Genomic DNA, 21821 nt, shown 5'->3' with positions numbered 1-21821 from the left:
GGCATGGATGGTGTGTCAAGGATAGCTTAACAATCAACGTAAGAAACAAGACTGTAGATGTAATGGGTCATAAAATATTTGCTCCCATATGGGCATGTAATGGGTTTGTCATAGCTTACCCTTGTATTTCTTGAGACTTTGGTGGTTCTGCGTCTATCTTTTAAACGGAATTCGATATCACCATCTAAATTTCATGGATGGTGTGTCAAGGATAGCTTAACAAACAACGTAAGAAGGAAGATTGTAGATGCTATGGGTCATGAGATATATGCTCTCATAGGGACATGTAATGGGTTTGACAAAGCTTACATGTGTTTTTCTTGAGACTTGGATGCTTCTGCGTCTATCTTTCAAACGGAATTCGATATCATCATCTAAATTGCATGGATTGTGTGTCAAGGATAGCTTAACAAACTACGTAAGAAGGAAGACTGTAGATGTAATGGATCATAAGATACTTGCTCCCATATGGACATGTAATGGGTTTGTCATAGCTTACCCTTGTATTTCTTGAGACTTGGGTGGTTCTGCGTCTATCTTTCAAACGGAATTCGATATCATCATCTAAATTGCATGGATGGTGTGTCAAGGATAGCTTAACAAACAACGTAAGAAGGAAGACAGTAGATGTAATGGGTCATGAGATATTTGCTCCCATATGGACATGTAATGGGTTTGACAAAGCTTACCCTTGTATTTCTTGAGACTTTGATGCTTCTGCGTCTAGCTTTCAAACGGAATTCGATATCGTCATCTGAATTGCATGGATGGTGTGTCAAGGATAGCTTAACAAACAACGTAAGAAACCAGACTGTAGATGTAATGGGTCATGAGATATTTGCTCCCATATGGACATGTAATGGGTTTGACAAAGCTTACCCTTGTATTGCTTGAGAGTTTGATGCTTCTGCGTCTATCTTTCAAACGGAATTCGATATCGTCATCTAAATTGCATGGATGGTGTGTCAAGGATAGCTTAACAAACAACGTAAGAAACAAGACTGTTGATGTTATGGGTCGTGAGATATTTGCTCTCATATGGACATGTAATGGGTTTGACAAAGCTTACATTTGTTTTTCTGGAGACTTGGGTAGTTCTGCGTTTACCTTCAAACGGAATTCGATATCATCATCTAAATTGCATGGATGGTGTGTCAAGGATAGCTTAACAAACAACGTAAGAAGGAAGACTGTAGATGTAATGGGTCATGAGATATTTGCTCCCATATGGACATGTAATGGATTTGACTAAGCTTACAATTGTATTTCTTGAGACTTTGATGCTTCTGCGTCTATATTTCAAACGGAATTCGATATCGTCATCTAAATTGCATGGATGGTGTGTCAAGGATAGTTTAACAAACAACGGAAGAAAGAAGGTTGTAGATGCTATGGGTCATGAGATATATGCTCTCATATGGAGATGTAATGGGTTTGACAAAGCTTACACTTGTTTCTCTTGAGACTTGGATGCTTCTGCGTCTATCTTTCAAACGGAATTCGATATCATCATCTAAATTACATGGATTGTGTGGCAAGGATAGCTTCACAAACAACTTAAGAAGGAAGACTGTAGATGTAATGGGTCATGCGATATTTGCTCCCATATGGACATGTAATGGGTTTGACAAAGCTTACCCTTGTATTTCTTGAGACTTTGATGCTTCTGCGTCTATCTTTCAAACGGAATTCGATATCATCATCTAAATTGCATGGATGGTGTATCGAGGATAGCTTAACAAACAACATAAGAAGGAAGACTGTAGATGTAATGGGTCATGAGATATTTGCTCCCATATGGACATGTAATGTGTTTGACATAGCTTCCCTTGTATTTCTTGAGACTTGGGTGGTTCTGCGTCTATCTTTCAAACGGAATTCGATATCATCATCTAAATTGCATGGATGGTGTGTCAAGGATAGCTTAACAAACAACGTAAGAAGGAAGACTGTAGATGTAATGGGTCATGAGATATTTGCTCCCATATGGACATGTAATGGGTTTGACACAGCTTACCCTTGTATTTCTTGAGACTTTGATGCTTCTGCGTCTATCTTTCAAACGGAATTCGATATCGTCATCTAAACTGCATGGATGGTGTGTCAAGGATAGCTTAACAAACAACGTAAGAATTTGCTCCCATATGGACATGTAATGGGTTTGACATAGCTTACCCTTGTATTTCTTGAGACTTGGATGGTTCTGCGTCTATCTTTCAAACGGAATTCGATATCATCATCTAAATTGCATGGATTGTGTTCCAAGGATAGCTTAAAAATCAACGTAAGAAACAAGACTGTAGATGCAATGGGTCATCAAATATTTGCTCCCATATGGGCATGTAATGGGTTTGTCATAGCTTACCCTTGTATTTCTGGAGACTTGGGTGGTTCTGCGTCTATCTTTCAAACGGAATTCGATATCATCATCCAAATTGCATGGATGGTGTGTCAAGGATAGCTTAACAAACAACGTAAGAAGGAAGATTGTAGATGCTATGGGTCCTGAAATATATGCTCTCATATGGACATGTAATGGGTTTGACAAAGCTTACTCTTGTTTTTCTTGAGACTTGGATTCTTCTGCGTCTATCTTTCAAACGGAATTCGATATCATCATCTAAATTGCATGGATTGTGTGTCAAGGATAGCTTAATAAACAGCGTAAGAAGGAAGACTGTAGATGTAATGGGTCATGAGATATTTGCTCCCATATGGACATGTAATGGGTTTGTCATAGCTTACCCTTGTATTTCTTGAGACTTGGGTGGTTCTGCGTCTATCCTTCAAACGGAATTCGATATCATCATCTAAATTGCATGGATGGTGTGTCAAGGATAGCTTAACAAACAGCGTAAGAAGGAAGACAGTAGATGTAATGGGTCATGAAATATTTGCTCTCATATGGACATGTAATGGGTTTGACAAAGCTTACTCTTGTACTTCTTAAGACTTTGATGCTTCTGCGTCTATCTTTCAAACGGAATTCGATATCGTCATCTAAATTGCATGGATGGTGTGTCAAGGATAGCTTAACAAACAACGTAAGAAAGAAGGTTTTAGATGCTATGGGTCATGAGATATATGCTCTCATATGGACATGTAATGGGTTTGACAAAGCTTACACTTGTTTTTCTTGAGACTTTGATGCTTCTGCGTCTATCTTTCAAACGGAATTCGATATCGTCATCTAAATTGCATGGATGGTGTGTCACGGATAGCTTAAGAAACAGCGTAAGAAAGAAGGTTGTAGATGCTATGGGTCATGAGATATATGCTCTCATATGGACATGTAATGGGTTTGACAAAGCTTACACTTGTGTTTCTTGAGACTAAGATGCTTCTGCGTCTATCTTTCAAACGGAATTCGATATCGTCATCTAAATTGCATGGATGGTGTGTCAAGGATAGCTTAACAAATTACGTGAGAAGGAAGACTGTAGATGTAATGGGTCATGAGATATTTGCTCCCATATGGACATGTAATGGATTTGACAAAACTTACCCTTGTATTTCTTGAGACTTTGCTGCTTCTGCGTCTATCTTTCAAACGGAATTCGATATCGTCATCTAAATTGCATGGATGGTGTGTCACGGATAGCTTAACAAACAACGTAAGAGGGAAGATTGTAGATGCTATGGGTCATGAGATATATGCTCTCATATGGACATGTAATGGGTTTGACAAAGCTTACACTTGTTTTTCTTGAGACTTGGATGCTTCTGCGTCTATCTTTCAAACGGAATTCGATATCATCATCTAAATTGCATGGATTGTGTGTCAAGGATAGCTTAACAAACAACGTAAGAAGGAAGACTGTAGATGTAATGGGTCATGAGATATTTGCTCCTATATGGACATGTAATGGGTTTGACAAAGCTTACCCTTGTATTTCTTGAGACTTTGATGCTTCTGCGTCTATCTTTCAAACGGAATTCGATATCGTCATCTAAATTGCATGGATGGTGTGTCAAGGATAGCTTAACAAACAACGTAAGAAGAAAGACTGTAGATGTAATGGGTCATGAGATATTTGCTCCCATATGGACATGTAATGGGTTTGACAAAGCTTACCCTTGTATTTCTTGAGACTTTGATGCTTCTGCGTCTATCTTTCAAACGGAATTCGATATCATCATCTAAATTGCATGGATGGTGTGTCAAGGATAGCTTAGATGTAATGGGTCATGAGATATTTGCTCCCATATGGACATGTAATGGGTTTGACAAAGCTTACCCTTGTATTTCTTGAGACTTTGATGCTTCTGCGTCTATCTTTCAAACGGAATTCGATATCATCATCTAAATTGCATGGATTGTGTGTCAAGGATAGCTTAACAAACAACGTAAGAAGGAAGACTGTAGATGTAATGGGTCATGAGATATTTGCTCCCATATGGACATGTAATGGGTTTGACAAAGCTTACCCTTGTATTTCTTGAGACTTTGATGCTTCTGCGTCTATCTTCCAAACGGAATTCGATATCGTCATCTAAATTGCACGGATTGTGTGTCAAGGATAGCTTAACAAACAACGTGAGAAGGAAGACTGTAGATGTAATGGGTCATGAGATATTTGCTCCCATATGGACATGTAATGGATTTGACAAAGCTTACCCTTGTATTCTTGAGACTTTGATGCTTCTGCGTCTATCTTTCAAACGGAATTCGATATCGTCATCTAAATTGCATGGATGGTGTGTCAAGGACAGCTTAACAAACAACGTAAGAAGGAAGATTTTAGATGCTATGGGTCCTGAGATATATGCTCTCATATGGACATGTAATGGGTTTGGCAAAGCTTACTCCTGTTTTTCTTGAGACTTGGATGCTTCTGCGTCTATCTTTCAAACGGAATTCCATATCATCATCTAAATTGCATGGATGGTGTGTCAAGTATAGCTTAACAAACAACGTAAGAAGGAAGACTGTAGATGTAATGGGTCATGAGATATTTGCTCCCATACGGACATGTAATGGGTTTGACAAAGCTTACCCTTGTATTTCTTGAGACTTTGATGCTTCTGCGTCTATCTTTCAAACGGAATTCGATATCGTCATCTAAATTGCATGGATGGTGTGTCAAGGATAGCTTAACAAACAACGTAAGAATTTGATCCCATATGGACATGTAATGGGTTTGACATAGCTTACCCTTGTATTTCTTGAGACTCTGATGCTTCTGCGTCTATCTTTCAAACGGAATTCGATATCGTCATCTAAATTGCATGGGTGGTGTGTCAAAGGATAGCTTAACAAACAACGTAAGAAAGAAGATTGTAGATGTTATGGTTGTGTTATGTTATGTTAACAAACAACGTAAGAAGGAAGACTGTAGATGTAATGAGTCATGAGATATTTGCTCCCATATGGACATGTAATGGGTTTGACAAAGCTTACACTTGTATTTCTTGAGACTTTGATGCTTCTGCGTCTATCTTTCAAACGGAATTCGATATCAACATCTAAATTGCATGGATGGTGGTCAAGGATAGCTTAACAAACAACGTAAGAAGGAAGACTCTAGATGTAATGAGTCATGAGATATTTGCTCCCACATGGACATGTAATGGGTTTGACATAGCTTACCCTTGTATTTCTTGAGACTTGGGTGGTTCTGCGTCTATCTTTCAAACGGAATTCGATATCGTCATCTAAATTGCATGGGTAGTGTATCAAAGGATAGCTTAACAATCAACGTAAGAAACAAGACTGTAGATGTAATGGGTCATAAAATATTTGCTCCCATATGGGCATGTAATGGGTTTATCATAGCTTACCCTTGTATTTCTTGAGACTTTGGTGGTTCTACGTCTATCTTTCAAACGGAATTCGATACCACCATCTAAATTGCATGGATAGTGTGTCAAGGATAGCTTAACAAACAACGTAAGAAGAAAGATTGTAGATGCTATGGGTCATGAGATATATGCTCTCATAGGGACATGTAATGGGTTTGACAAAGCTTACATGTGTTTTTCTTGAGACTTGAATGCTTCTGCGTCTATCTTTCAAACGGAATTCGATATCATCATCTAAATTGCATGGATTGTGTGTCAAGGATAGCTTAACAAACAACGTAAGAAGGAAGACTGTAGATGTAATGGATCATGAGATATTTGCTCCCATATACACATGTAATGGGTTTGTCATAGCTTACCCTTGTATTTCTTGAGACTTGGGTGGTTCTGCGTCTATCTTTCAAACGGAATTCGATATCATCATCTAAATTGCATGGATGGTGTGTCAAGGATAGCTTAACAAACAACGTCAGAAGGAAGACAGTAGATGTAATGGGTCATGAGATATTTGCTCCCATATGGACATGTAATGGGTTTGACAAAGCTTACCCTTGTATTTCTTGAGACTTTGATGCTTCTGCGTCTATCTTTCAAACGGAATTCGATATCGTCATCTAAATTGCATGGATGGTGTGTCAAGGATAGCTTAACAAACAACGTAAGAAACCAGACTGTAGATTTAATGGGTCATGAGATATTTGCTCCCATATGGACATGTAATGGGTTTGACAAAGCTTACCCTTGTATTGCTTGAGACTATGATGCTTCTGCGTCTATCTTTCAAACGGAATTCGATATTGTCATCTAAATTGCATGGATGGTGTGTCAAGGATAGCTTAACAAACAACGTAAGAAACAAGACTGTTGATGTTATGGGTCGTGAGATATTTGCTCTCATATGGACATGTAATGGGTTTGACAAAGCTTACATTTGTTTTTCTGGAGACTTGGGTAGTTCTGCGTCTACCTTCAAACGGAATTCGATATCATCATCTAAATTGCATGGATGGTGTGTCAAGGATAGCTTAACAAACAACGTAAGAAGGAAGACTGTAGATGTAATGGGTCATGAGATATTTGCTCCCATATGGACATGTAATGGATTTGACTAAGCTTACCCTTGTATTTCTTGAGACTTTGATGCTTCTGCGTCTATCTTTCAAACGGAATTCCATATCATCATCTAAATTGCATGGATGGTGTGTCAAGGATAGTTTAACAAACAACGTAAGAAAGAAGGTTGTAGATGCTATGGGTCATGAGATATATGCTCTCATATGGAGATGTAATGGGTTTGACAAAGCTTACACTTGTTTTTCTTGAGACTTGGATGCTTCTGCGTCTATCTTTCAAACGGAATTCGATATCATCATATAAATTGCATGGATTGTGTGTCAAGGATAGCTTAACAAACAACTTAAGAAGGAAGACTGTAGATGTAATGGGTCATGAGATATTTGCTCCCATATGGACATGTAATGTGTTTGACATAGCTTCCCTTGTATTTCTTGAGACTTGTGTGGTTCTGCGTCTATCTTTCAAACGGAATTCGATATCATCATCTAAATTGCATGGATGGTGTGTCAAGGATAGCTTAACAAACAACGTAAGAAGGAAGACTGTAGATGTAATGGGTCATGAGATATTTGCTCCCATATGGACATGTAATGGGTTTGACAAAGCTTACCCTTGTATTTCTTGAGACTTTGATGCTTCTGCGTCTATCTTTCAAACGGAATTCGATATCGTCATCTAAATTGCATGGATGGTGTGTCAAGGATAGCTTAACAAACAACGTAAGAATTTGCTCCCATATGGACATGTAATGGGTTTGACATAGCTTACCCTTGTATTTCTTGAGACTTGGATGGTTCTGCGTCTATCTTTCAAACGGAATTCGATATCATCATCTAAATTGCATGGATTGTGTTTCAAGGATAGCTTAAAAATCAACGTAAGAAACAAGACTGTAGATGCAATGGGTCATCAAATATTTGCTCCCATATGGGCATGTAATGGGTTTGTCATAGCTTACCCTTGTATTTCTTGAGACTTTGATGCTTCTGCGTCTATCTTTCAAACGGAATTCGATATCGTCATCTAAATGGCATGGATGGTGTGTCAAGGATAGCTTAACAATCAACGTAAGAAACAAGACTGTAGATGTAATGGGTCATAAAATATTTGCTCCCATATGGGCATGTAATGGGTTTGTCATAGCTTACCCTTGTATTTCTTGAGACTTTGGTGGTTCTACGTCTATCTTTCAAACGGAATTCGATACCACCATCTAAATTGCATGGATAGTGTGTCAAGGATAGCTTAACAAACAACGTAAGAAGAAAGATTGTAGATGCTATGGGTCATGAGATATATGCTCTCATAGGGACATGTAATGGGTTTGACAAAGCTTACATGTGTTTTTCTTGAGACTTGAATGCTTCTGCGTCTATCTTTCAAACGGAATTCGATATCATCATCTAAATTGCATGGATTGTGTGTCAAGGATAGCTTAACAAACAACGTAAGAAGGAAGACTGTAGATGTAATGGATCATGAGATATTTGCTCCCATATACACATGTAATGGGTTTGTCATAGCTTACCCTTGTATTTCTTGAGACTTGGGTGGTTCTGCGTCTATCTTTCAAACGGAATTCGATATCATCATCTAAATTGCATGGATGGTGTGTCAAGGATAGCTTAACAAACAACGTAAGAAGGAAGACAGTAGATGTAATGGGTCATGAGATATTTGCTCCCATATGGACATGTAATGGGTTTGACAAAGCTTACCCTTGTATTTCTTGAGACTTTGATGCTTCTGCGTCTATCTTTCAAACGGAATTCGATATCGTCATCTAAATTGCATGGATGGTGTGTCAAGGATAGCTTAACAAACAACGTTAGAAACCAGACTGTAGATGTAATGGGTCATGAGATATTTGCTCCCATATGGACATGTAATGGGTTTGACAAAGCTTACCCTTGTATTGCTTGAGACTATGATGCTTCTGCGTCTATCTTTCAAACGGAATTCGATATCGTCATCTAAATTGCATGGATGGTGTGTCAAGGATAGCTTAACAAACAACGTAAGAAACAAGACTGTTGATGTTATGGGTCGTGAGATATTTGCTCTCATATGGACATGTAATGGGTTTGACAAAGCTTACATTTGTTTTTCTGGAGACTTGGGTAGTTCTGCGTCTACCTTCAAACGGAATTCGATATCATCATCTAAATTGCATGGATGGTGTGTCAAGGATAGCTTAACAAACAACGTAAGAAGGAAGACTGTAGATGTAATGGGTCATGAGATATTTGCTCCCATATGGACATGTAATGGATTTGACTAAGCTTACCCTTGTATTTCTTGAGACTTTGATGCTTCTGCGTCTATCTTTCAAGCGGAATTCCATATCATCATCTAAATTGCATGGATGGTGTGTCAAGGATAGTTTAACAAACAACGTAAGAAAGAAGGTTGTAGATGCTATGGGTCATGAGATATATGCTCTCATATGGAGATGTAATGGGTTTGACAAAGCTTACACTTGTTTTTCTTGAGACTTGGATGCTTCTGCGTCTATCTTTCAAACGGAATTCGATATCATCATATAAATTGCATGGATTGTGTGTCAAGGATAGCTTAACAAACAACTTAAGAAGGAAGACTGTAGATGTAATGGGTCATGAGATATTTGCTCCCATATGGACATGTAATGGGTTTGACAAAGCTTACCCTTGTATTTCTTGAGACTTTGATGCTTCTGCGTCTATCTTTCAAACGGAATTCGATATCGTCATCTAAATTGCATGGATGGTGTGTCAAGGATAGCTTAACAAACAACGTAAGAATTTGCTCCCATATGGACATGTAATGGGTTTGACATAGCTTACCCTTGTATTTCTTGAGACTTGGATGGTTCTGCGTCTATCTTTCAAACGGAATTCGATATCATCATCTAAATTGCATGGATTGTGTTTCAAGGATAGCTTAAAAATCAACGTAAGAAACAAGACTGTAGATGCAATGGGTCATCAAATATTTGCTCCCATATGGGCATGTAATGGGTTTGTCATAGCTTACCCTTGTATTTCTTGAGACTTTGATGCTTCTGCGTCTATCTTTCAAACGGAATTCGATATCGTCATCTAAATGGCATGGATGGTGTGTCAAGGATAGCTTAACAATCAACGTAAGAAACAAGACTGTAGATGTAATGGGTCATAAAATATTTGCTCCCATATGGGCATGTAATGGGTTTGTCATAGCTTACCCTTGTATTTCTTGAGACTTTGGTGGTTCTGCGTCTATCTTTTAAACGGAATTCGATATCACCATCTAAATTGCATGGATGGTGTGTCAAGGATAGCTTAACAAACAACGTAAGAAGGAAGATTGTAGATGCTATGGGTCATGAGATATATGCTCTCATAGGGACATGTAATGGGTTTGACAAAGCTTACATGTGTTTTTCTTGAGACTTGGATGCTGCTGCGTCTATCTTTCAAACGGAATTCGATATCATCATCTAAATTGCATGGATTGTGTGTCAAGGATAGCTTAACAAACTACGTAAGAAGGAAGACTGTAGATGTAATGGATCATAAGATACTTGCTCCCATATGGACATGTAATGGGTTTGTCATAGCTTACCCTTGTATTTCTTGAGACTTGGGTGGTTCTGCGTCTATCTTTCAAACGGAATTCGATATCATCATCTAAATGGCATGGATGGTGTGTCAAGGATAGCTTAACAAACAACGTAAGAAGGAAGACAGTATATGTAATGGGTCATGAGATATTTGCTCCCATATGGACATGTAATGGGTTTGACAAAGCTTACCCTTGTATTTCTTGAGACTTTGATGCTTCTGCGTCTAGCTTTCAAACGGAATTCGATATCGTCATCTGAATTGCATGGATGGTGTGTCAAGGATAGCTTAACAAACAACGTAAGAAACCAGACTGTAGATGTAATGGGTCATGAGATATTTGCTCCCATATGGACATGTAATGGGTTTGACAAAGCTTACCCTTGTATTGCTTGAGACTTTGATGCTTCTGCGTCTATCTTTCAAACGGAATTCGATATCGTCATCTAAATTGCATGGATGGTGTGTCAAGGATAGCTTAACAAACAACGTAAGAAACTGTAACGCTCAAAAGTCGTGATTACTCGTTTTTGATTACATTTATTTGTTTCAACGTAACGGTCAGAATGTCCCCTAGTGGCCAGTCATGAAACTGATATTCAGTGATGGCAATGCCTGGCGCCAAACAACCAAACTAGTACGCCGATGAAAATGTAATCGATCGACGGCCATCCACCAGAAGGTATAAAAGGAGATGCTGTGGAGACAATCGGGACAGTCGTCTGTTGGCGGTTGTTGAGTCAAGTGGTGTGAAAACAAAACCTTGGCTTTTGTGGGAGTAGAGTAGATGGTAGTTTCTGCGTAGTCAAGTGGTGTTGCAAAACAAAACCTTGACTCTGTGGAAAATAGAGTAGATAGTATTTTCTATGTAGTCAAGTGGTGTTGCAAAACAAAACCTTGACTCTGTGGAAACTGGAGTAGATAGTATTTTCTATGTAGTCAAGTGGTGTTGCAAAACAAAACCTTGACTCTGTGGAAAATAAGGTAGATATTAGTTCTACGTAGTCGAGTGGTGTGAAAACAAAACCTCGACTATCAGTGGAAGTAGTTGCAGTATACTCTCGGAGTTAGTGGTCTCTGGGTTGAGCTGTCGTCAGAGTCAAGTGGTGTTGCAAAACAAAACCTTGGCTATTCGACAGGGCATCGAGTCGCCATTAGTATAATTGTTGTGGGGTCGTCTGAGTCAAGTGGTGTTGAAAAACAAAACCTTGACTTTTCGACAACACATCAGTGTATACCGGACTGTCTCCGATATACTCGGGCACTTCTGTGCTCACGTCGCTGCCAGTCTCGCTGTCATCAACGTTTGTTCCCATTAGACCGCTGATACGCTAACATCGCTGCCAAGCACCCTATCTTCTACCAATCTCGCTGTCGTCAACCTTATTTATTGGACCGTGGCTGTGCTAACGTCGCTGTCAAATGCACTGTCATCAACATTTATTGAGCCGCTGCTGTGACAAAGTTGTTGCCCACCGCCTTGTGTACATCAAAACCGCTACGCCTATCATCTCGTGGTAACGCCTCCTCCAATGCATTCACCCGACAACATATGTACCAGAATATTGAATGTCAAGATAACCATATTGTGTTAACTATGTGTAGTGTTTCCGTGTTAGAAGAAATAAAGTGTGTTTATAACGTTTTATGAAAAAAATTAACGAATGTGTTTCTCTCTCTTTATGGTCTCTAAACAAAAATAAATTCTTGTGACGACCCTGGCCCCCACTGAATCTACCCCAGCTTCAAAGTGAAAACACGTCGTCACAATGGCGCCCGAGCAGGGACCTTAAAAAAAGGAGAGAGCACATAAAATAAACGAAAAACTATTGAAAAAAAAAATGACTATCAGAATAAGTGATTAATAAACAACCAAGAAAAAAAAATCGGCAAAACTGTTTATAAGCTTACGAGACCTTAAAAAAAAAAAAAAAAAAATTGTTGAAGAAACGAAAACAGTGATACTAAAAACAGTGTGTTCATGGTACAGTGCATTGAAAATACAAACAAAGGATAATACATATAACTAAATTACATACAAACCATAATAGTGAAGAGCGAAAAAAAAAATATATTATTACCACGTAAAAAAAAAAAACATCAACAACTATGTTGCGAATGTCGTGGGCATATTCGTTAAGACAAGAGGAACTAATCTCTTATTTGACGGAATTCGAAATCGATGCCACGGGAAAAGTGGACGACCTCCGCAAGAGGTGGGCGAAGTTCTTAGGTCTAGACCACGACGAAAAAGAATTATCCCGATTATTAGAGTTACAAACTAAGCATGACAGTTTGAATGCACCATCATCCTCGAATGCCCGATCTCCAGCAAAATTGACAGTTCCACAGAAAGAAGAATGCGCAATACTTATATCGCCGGTAAAAAGTGAAACCTCCAACGATCCAGTCTCCAACGTAGTGAAACCCCCCATTAATGGATCCGGTGAACAAAGCTTGAATCAAAATCAGTCGTTAAAAACAGAATTCGAACGTCATGTCACCAGTAAATCCAAGGCAGACCCCACCAGAGTACAACCGCCACAACAAATTTTAGACCAAATCCATAAATGGAGCGTGAAATTCGACAAGGGCAAGGATCCCCTAGAGTTCGTAGAACGGGTGGAAGAACTTGCCGTAATGTACAACATTAACTTACATCAATTAATAACTGTCATGCCGGAATTACTGCGTGACAAAGCCCTGATATGGCTCAGAAATAATAATAGCCATTGGACAACTTGGAGTAACTTTAAAAGAGACTTTCTCAATTTCTTCCTTCCCCCACGGTATTTTGAGAAATTGGGTGATGAAATTCGGAAAAGAGTTCAAAGGCCTAGGGAGCCATTTAAAGAGTATGTCCTGGCCATCCAAAATCTCATGCAGCACTCCGAAATGACAGAAGAAGAAAAATTGGAAAGAATCTTCAGAAATTCACAATCCGAGTACCAGTGGTATATCAGGCGAAAAGATTTCATGTCGCTAGCAGAATTGGTTAAACTCGCAGATGATCTGGAAAGTATCCCAAATCCTGGGCGGTACGAAGCATCGAGATACCAGCCTAATCATGCACGAAATACCGATCATCCCAAACAGCACCTTTATCGGACGGAAGGGCAAAAGGGTAATACTCACGATAACGACAGTGCCGAGGACTTACAAGGACAGGCTTCCCCACCCAAGAGTCAGAGCGGAAATGGCACTTCTTTTGAATGTGAAGAACACCGACTCACGGCAAAAGTGTTACTAGAAGGACGACTGGTCACCGCCACTGTGGATACTGGGGCCACCAGTTGTTTCATCAAAAAGGAATTTGTCGATGGCCTGAAGAAGAAACCAATTTACAACAGACGAACAGCTAATGTTGTTCTGGCAGATGGCACCACGGTAAACATCACAAAATCCACCGAGCTGCGCCTAACGTTTGGAAACCAAAGCGCCACAGTACCATTCCTAATTATGCCCCAATTCAAAGAGGACATACTACTGGGTCTCGAATTTATGAAACGATTTCCAACAGTCATTCAGTGTGCAGGACTCACCGTAAAATTATTTAAGTCACCACAACAAAATGAACATTGCACTATTGCCATGAAAGAAAGCGGTTTTCTAGATGAGGTAAGCAAAATAAATGGATGTAGAGTAAGACTGCCACCGCATATCAACGTGGTGAATGATAAGCTAACGAACAACGAACGAAAGCTGGTTAACGAGTTTCTAGAAAAAGAACTTCCGAATTTCCAGAAAATTCAAGGACTCTCCAACATTGCGGAACATAAAATTGTCATGACAGATGATCGGCCAATAAAAGTGAGATATGCACCAAGGAATCCTGCTATGCAGGCCATAATCGATGCGGAAGTTAACAAACTGATCGAACGCGGGTGTGTTGAGCCGTCGAAAAGCCCATATAGTTTCCCCATAACACTGGTCCGAAAGAAAAATGGGGACTGGCGCACCTGCATGGATTTCCGACAATTGAACAAACGATCGGAACCGGATGCGTATCCATTGCCAAGGGTGGATACTATTTTAAATCGGCTAAGAAACGCACAGTTTGTGAGCAGTTTAGACTTGAAGGATGGGTACTGGCAGATCCCTATGGCAAGTGAGAGCAGAAAATATACGGCATTTGCAGTAGCTGGAAAAGGACTTTACCAATGGAAAGTGATGCCATTCGGTTTACATTCAGCACCGGCAACTTTCCAGCGAGCACTCGATAGTGTGATAGGTCCGGAAATGGAACCGCACGCTTTCGCATATTTGGATGACATTATCGTCACCGGGAGAACCTTCCAGGAGCATCTGGCCAATTTACGGGAAGTATTTAGGCGGTTACGGGCGGCTAACTTGAAAATCAATGCAGACAAATGCGAGTTTTTCCGAAACGAAACCAAGTACCTAGGACATGTGGTGAGTAGTGATGGCATTAAAACAGATCCAGAAAAAGTAGCAGCTATCGCCGAAATGAAAGCCCCAACGTCAGTCAAGGAAGTACGCAGATTCCTAGGAGTAGCATCATGGTACCGTAGATTTGTTCCCCAATTCGCAACCGTCTCGCAGCCATTAACCCATCTCTTGAAGAAAGGAAAGCATTGGAAGTGGGGAGCAGAGCAGCAAGAGGCATTTGTTACACTAAAAACGAAGCTAACAGAAACACCCGAAAATCGAAAATCCTTCAGGCAGACTCGCCCGGTGGGCCCTGGAATTGCAGCAATATACTTTCGACATAAAATATCGAAGAGGAAAACAAAACGTAGTAGCAGATGCATTGTCGCGACAACCCGTTGAGAGACTGGAGTTGGCCACTATCCAGGAACATAATTGTACTTGTCCTTGGATTCGAAAATTACGGAAAGCTATCCAGAAGAATCCCAAGAAGTACCCGGATTATGCTGTTATTGAAGACCAGGTGTATCGGCATTTGTCTAAACAGATAAACGAGGATGATTGTACACCCTGGAAACTTTGCGTGCCCACATCATATAGACAGCAGGTCTTAATAGAAAACCATGACAGCCTAGCAGGCGGCCACTTAGGAATCCGAAAGACAAGTCACAAAATTGCCAACCGATACTTCTGGCCAGGTATGTTCCAGGATATTAAGAGATATGTGAGGAAATGTGACTCATGCCAAAAGTTTAAAACTAACCAACAGCAACCAGCAGGAGAAATGTTAACCAGAACTCCAGAAGAACCGTGGGCGACAATCTGTGCCGATTTTGTCGGACCGCTGCCTCGATCTACGCATGGAAACACGATGCTCCTCGTCATAGTAGATCGGTTCTCAAAATGGACGGAATTAATCCCCCTGCGCAAAGCCACAACAGAAGGATTAATAAAGGGTTGCAGAGAAAGGATAATCGGGCGATATGGAGTGCCGAAGATGCTGATTACCGACAATGGGGCACAATTCACGAGGAAACAGTTTGAGAAATTTCTCCGAGATATGGGAATCCGGCATCAACTCACGGCCCCTTATACGCCTCAGGAGAATCCAACGGAAAGGGCAAACAGGACTGTCAAAACGATGATTGCTCAAGTTTCGAGGCAGAAACATAATAAATGGGATGATGCTCTCCCAGAAATAATGTTGGCCATAAACACAAGCGTATCCGAATCTACTGGATATTCACCGGCATACCTGACTCAGGGTCGTGAACCCAGATTGCCCCAGGCCCTGTATGATCAGGTCACGACCGGAACAGGCGCACGGGTGATCCTTCCGGAGGACCGAGCGGCGGAATTGAAGGAGATATTCGCTATTGTCAGGCGTAACCTATTTAAAGCGGCCCAAAATCAAAAGAGGCATTACAATTTACGACGACGAATGTGGAAACCAAAAGTTGGGGAGAAAGTGTTACTAAGACTACACCCGCAATCCAAAGCCATAGCTAGCTTTGCTGCAAAGCTGGCTCCCAAGTATGGAGGCCCATATGTAGTACAAGGATACAAGTCACCGGTAATCGTGGAAGTCAGGGGCAATAACAATGAGATACGAGTAGCACATTTGAGTGGGCTGAAACCATATATCGAATAAAACAAAAAGAAAAGTTCAAATATATCGCAGACGTATAGCAACTTCAGATATCCATGGATGGCGCTGTGAGAGCCTCTTTTTGATCCTCTGCTGAGGCCTCAAATCTTCAATCGAGTTCGCCAAAGGCGAAGGATAACAGGAATGATAGAGTCAAATCTAAAAGTATAAGTTTCCACTAGGCTTCCTACCGTTTAACCAAAACAGTCTAGAGCAAGCTATCCCGGGAAATAAGAAAAAAATCAGAGGGAGAAGAAGAGGGGCTATGTAACGCTCAAAAGTCGTGATTACTCGTTTTTGATTACATTTATATGTTTCAACGTAACGGTCAGAATGTCCCCTAGTGGCCAGTCATGAAACTGATATTCAGTGATGGCAATGCCTGGCGCCAAACAACCAAACTAGTACGCCGATGAAAATGTAATCGATCGACGGCCATCCACCAGAAGGTATAAAAGGAGATGCTGTGGAGACAATCGGGACAGTCGTCTGTTGGCGGTTGTTGAGTCAAGTGGTGTGAAAACAAAACCTTGGCTTTTGTGGGAGTAGAGTAGATGGTAGTTTCTGCGTAGTCAAGTGGTGTTGCAAAACAAAACCTTGACTCTGTGGAAAATAGAGTAGATAGTATTTTCTATGTAGTCAAGTGGTGTTGCAAAACAAAACCTTGACTCTGTGGAAACTGGAGTAGATAGTATTTTCTATGTAGTCAAGTGGTGTTGCAAAACAAAACCTTGACGCTGTGGAAAATAAGGTAGATATTAGTTCTACGTAGTCGAGTGGTGTGAAAACAAAACCTCGACTATCAGTGGAAGTAGTTGCAGTATACTCTCGGAGTTAGTGGTCTCTGGGTTGAGCTGTCGTCAGAGTCAAGTGGTGTTGCAAAACAAAACCTTGGCTATTCGACAGGGCATCGAGTCGCCATTAGTATAATTGTTGTGGGGTCGTCTGAGTCAAGTGGTGTTGAAAAACAAAACCTTGGCTTTTCGACAACACATCAGTGTATACCGGACTGTCTCCGATATACTCGGGCACTTCTGTGCTCACGTCGCTGCCAGTCTCGCTGTCATCAACGTTTGTTCCCATTAGACCGCTGATACGCTAACATCGCTGCCAAGCACCCTATCTTCTACCAATCTCGCTGTCGTCAACCTTATTTATTGGACCGTGGCTGTGCTAACGTCGCTGTCAAATGCACTGTCATCAACATTTATTGAGCCGCTGCTGTGACAAAGTTGTTGCCCACCGCCTTGTGTACATCAAAACCGCTACGCCCATCATCTCGTGGTAACGCCTCCTCCAATGCATTCACCCGACAACATATGTACCAGAATATTGAATGTCAAGATAACCATATTGTGTTAACTATGTGTAGTGTTTCCGTGTTAGAAGAAATAAAGTGTGTTTATAACGTTTTATGAAAAAAATTAACGAATGTGTTTCTCTCTCTTTATGGTCTCTAAACAAAAATAAATTCTTGTGACGACCCTGGCCCCCACTAATCTACCCCAGCTTCAAAGTGAAAACACGTCGTCACAAAACAAGACTGTTGATGTTATGGGTCGTGAGATATTTGCTCTCATATGGACATGTAATGGGTTTGACAAAGCTTACATTTGTTTTTCTGGAGACTTGGGTAGTTCTGCGTCTACCTTCGGAATTCGATATCATCATCTAAATTGCATGGATGGTGTGTCAAGGATAGCTTAACAAACAACGTAAGAAGGAAGACTGTAGATGTAATGGGTCATGAGATATTTGCTCCCCATATGGACATGTAATGGATTTGACTAAGCTTACAATTGTATTTCTTGAGACTTTGATGCTTCTGCGTCTATATTTCAAACGGAATTCGATATCGTCATCTAAATTGCATGGATGGTGTGTCAAGGATAGTTTAACAAACAACGGAAGAAAGAAGGTTGTAGATGCTATGGGTCATGAGATATATGCTCTCATATGGAGATGTAATGGGTTTGACAAAGCTTACACTTGTTTTTCTTGAGACTTGGATGCTTCTGCGTCTATCTTTCAAACGGAATTCGATATCATCATCTAAATTGCATGGATTGTGTGGCAAGGATAGCTTCACAAACAACTTAAGAAGGAAGACTGTAGATGTAATGGGTCATGCGATATTTGCTCCCATATGGACATGTAATGGGTTTGACAAAGCTTACCCTTGTATTTCTTGAGACTTTGATGCTTATGCGTCTATCTTTCAAACGGAATTCGATATCATCATCTAAATTGCATGGATGGTGTGTCAAGGATAGCTTAACAAACAACATAAGAAGGAAGACTGTAGATGTAATGGGTCATGAGATATTTGCTCCCATATGTACATGTAATGTGTTTGACATAGCTTCCCTTGTATTTCTGGAGACTTTGGTGGTTCTGCGTCTATCTTTCAAACGGAATTCGATATCATCATCCAAATTGCATGGATGGTGTGTCAAGGATAGCTTAACAAACAACGTAAGAAGGAAGATTGTAGATGCTATGGGTCCGAAATATATGCTCTCATATGGACATGTAATGGGTTTGACAAAGCTTACTCTTGTTTTTCTTGAGACTTGGATTCTTCTGCGTCTATCTTTCAAACGGAATTCGATATCATCATCTAAATTGCATGGATTGTGTGTCAAGGATAGCTTAATAAACAGCGTGAGAAGGAAGACTGTAGATGTAATGGGTCATGAGATATTTGCTCCCATATGGACATGTAATGGGTTTGTCATAGCTTACCCTTGTATTTCTTGAGACTTGGGTGGTTCTGCGTCTATCCTTCAAACGGAATTCGATATCATCATCTAAATTGCATGGATGGTGTGTCAAGGATAGCTTAACAAACAGCGTAAGAAGGAAGACAGTAGATGTAATGGGTCATGAGATATTTGCTCCCATATGGACATGTAATGGGTTTGACAAAGCTTACCCTTGTATTTCTTGAGACTTTGATGCTTCTGCGTCTATCTTTCAAACGGAATTCGATATCATCATCTAAATTGCATGGATGGTGTGTCAAGGATAGCTTAACAAACAACATAAGAAGGAAGACTGTAGATGTAATGGGTCATGAGATATTTGCTCCCTTATGTACATGTAATGTGTTTGACATAGCTTCCCTTGTATTTCTGGAGACTTTGGTGCTTCTGCGTCTATCTTTCAAACGGAATTCGATATCGTCATCTAAATTGCATGGATGGTGTGTCAAGGATAGCTTAACAAACAACGTAAGAAAGAAGGTTGTAGATGCTATGGGTCATGAGATATATGCTCTCATATGGACATGTAATGGGTTTGACAAAGCTTACACTTGTTTTTCTTGAGACTTTGATGCTTCTGCGTCTATCTTTCAAACGGAATTCGATATCGTCATCTAAATTGCATGGATGGTGTGTCACGGATAGCTTAAGAAACAGCGTAAGAAAGAAGGTTGTAGATGCTATGGGTCATGAGATATATGCTCTCATATGGACATGTAATGGGTTTGACAAAGCTTACACTTGTGTTTCTTGAGACTAAGATGCTTCTGCGTCTATCTTTCAAACGGAATTCGATATCGTCATCTAAATTGCATGGATGGTGTGTCAAGGATAGCTTAACAAATTACGTGAGAAGGAAGACTGTAGATGTAATGGGTCATGAGATATTTGCTCCCATATGGACATGTAATGGATTTGACAAAACTTACCCTTGTATTTCTTGAGACTTTGCTGCTTCTGCGTCTATCTTTCAAACGGAATTCGATATCGTCATCTAAATTGCATGGATGGTGTGTCACGGATAGCTTAACAAACAACGTAAGAGGGAAGATTGTAGATGCTACGGGTCATGAGATATATGCTCTCATATGGACATGTAATGGGTTTGACAAAGCTTACACTTGTTTTTCTTGAGACTTGGATGCTTCCGCGTCTATCTTTCAAACGGAATTCGATATCATCATCTAAATTGCATGGATTGTGTGTCAAGGATAGCTTAACAAACAACGTAAGAAGGAAGACTGTAGATGTAATGGGTCATGAGATATTTGCTCCCATATGGACATGTAATGGGTTTGACAAAGCTTACCCTTGTATTTCTTGAGACTTTGATGCTTCTGCGTCTATCTTTCAAACGGAATTCGATATCGTCATCTAAATTGCATGGATGGTGTGTCAAGGATAGCTTAACAAACAACGTAAGAAGAAAGACTGTAGATGTAATGGGTCATGAGATATTTGCTCCCATATGGACATGTAATGGGTTTGACAAAGCTTACCCTTGTATTTCTTGAGACTTTGATGCTTCTGCGTCTATCTTTCAAACGGAATTCGATATCATCATCTAAATTGCATGGATGGTGTGTCAAGGATAGCTTAGATGTAATGGGTCATGAGATATTTGCTCCCATATGGACATGTAATGGGTTTGACAAAGCTTACCCTTGTATTTCTTGAGACTTTGATGCTTCTGCGTCTATCTTTCAAACGGAATTCGATATCATCATCTAAATTGCATGGATTGTGTGTCAAGGATAGCTTATGGGTCATGAGATATATGCTCTCATATGGACATGTAATGGGTTTGACAAAGCTTACACTTGTTTTTCTTGAGACTTTGATGCTTCTGCGTCTATCTTTCAAACGGAATTCGATATCGTCATCTAAATTGCATGGATGGTGTGTCACGGATAGCTTAAGAAACAGCGTAAGAAAGAAGGTTGTAGATGCTATGGGTCATGAGATATATGCTCTCATATGGACATGTAATGGGTTTGACAAAGCTTACACTTGTGTTTCTTGAGACTAAGATGCTTCTGCGTCTATCTTTCAAACGGAGTTCGATATCGTCATCTAAATTGCATGGATGGTGTGTCAAGGATAGCTTAACAAATTACGTGAGAAGGAAGACTGTAGATGTAATGGGTCATGAGATATTTGCTCCCATATGGACATGTAATGGATTTGACAAAACTTACCCTTGTATTTCTTGAGACTTTGCTGCTTCTGCGTCTATCTTTCAAACGGAATTCGATATCGTCATCTAAATTGCATGGATGGTGTGTCACGGATAGCTTAACAAACAACGTAAGAGGGAAGATTGTAGATGCTATGGGTCATGAGATATATGCTCTCATATGGACATGTAATGGGTTTGACAAAGCTTACACTTGTTTTTCTTGAGACTTGGATGCTTCTGCGTCTATCTTTCAAACGGAATTCGATATCATCATCTAAATTGCATGGATTGTGTGTCAAGGATAGCTTAACAAACAACGTAAGAAGGAAGACTGTAGATGTAATGGGTCATGAGATATTTGCTCCCATATGGACATG

The 21821-nt window shown here is 40.1% G+C and overlaps 1 protein-coding gene across 1 annotated transcript; it reads left to right on the top strand.

Moving 5' to 3' along the window:
- The first annotated feature begins 15993 nt into the window (after positions 1-15993).
- Positions 15994-16503, top strand: LOC141405437 (uncharacterized). The gene has a single exon (XM_073989780.1). It carries the CDS (start codon positions 15994-15996, stop codon positions 16501-16503), a length of 510 nt encoding a protein of 169 aa, XP_073845881.1.
- The last annotated feature ends 5318 nt before the right edge of the window (positions 16504-21821 follow it).

The sequence above is a fragment of the Musca autumnalis genome, unplaced genomic scaffold (assembly GCF_047663935.1).
Source record: "Musca autumnalis isolate F117 unplaced genomic scaffold, ASM4766393v1 scaffold_1, whole genome shotgun sequence".
Classification (NCBI taxonomy): domain Eukaryota; kingdom Metazoa; phylum Arthropoda; class Insecta; order Diptera; family Muscidae; genus Musca; species Musca autumnalis.
This window is presented reverse-complemented; position numbering and strand designations above follow the sequence as displayed.

Bases quoted from the DNA above. Each gene is read 5' to 3' on its own strand.
- LOC141405437 (XM_073989780.1), top strand. From the start codon at position 15,994: ATGATTGCTCAAGTTTCGAGGCAGAAACATAATAAATGGGATGATGCT.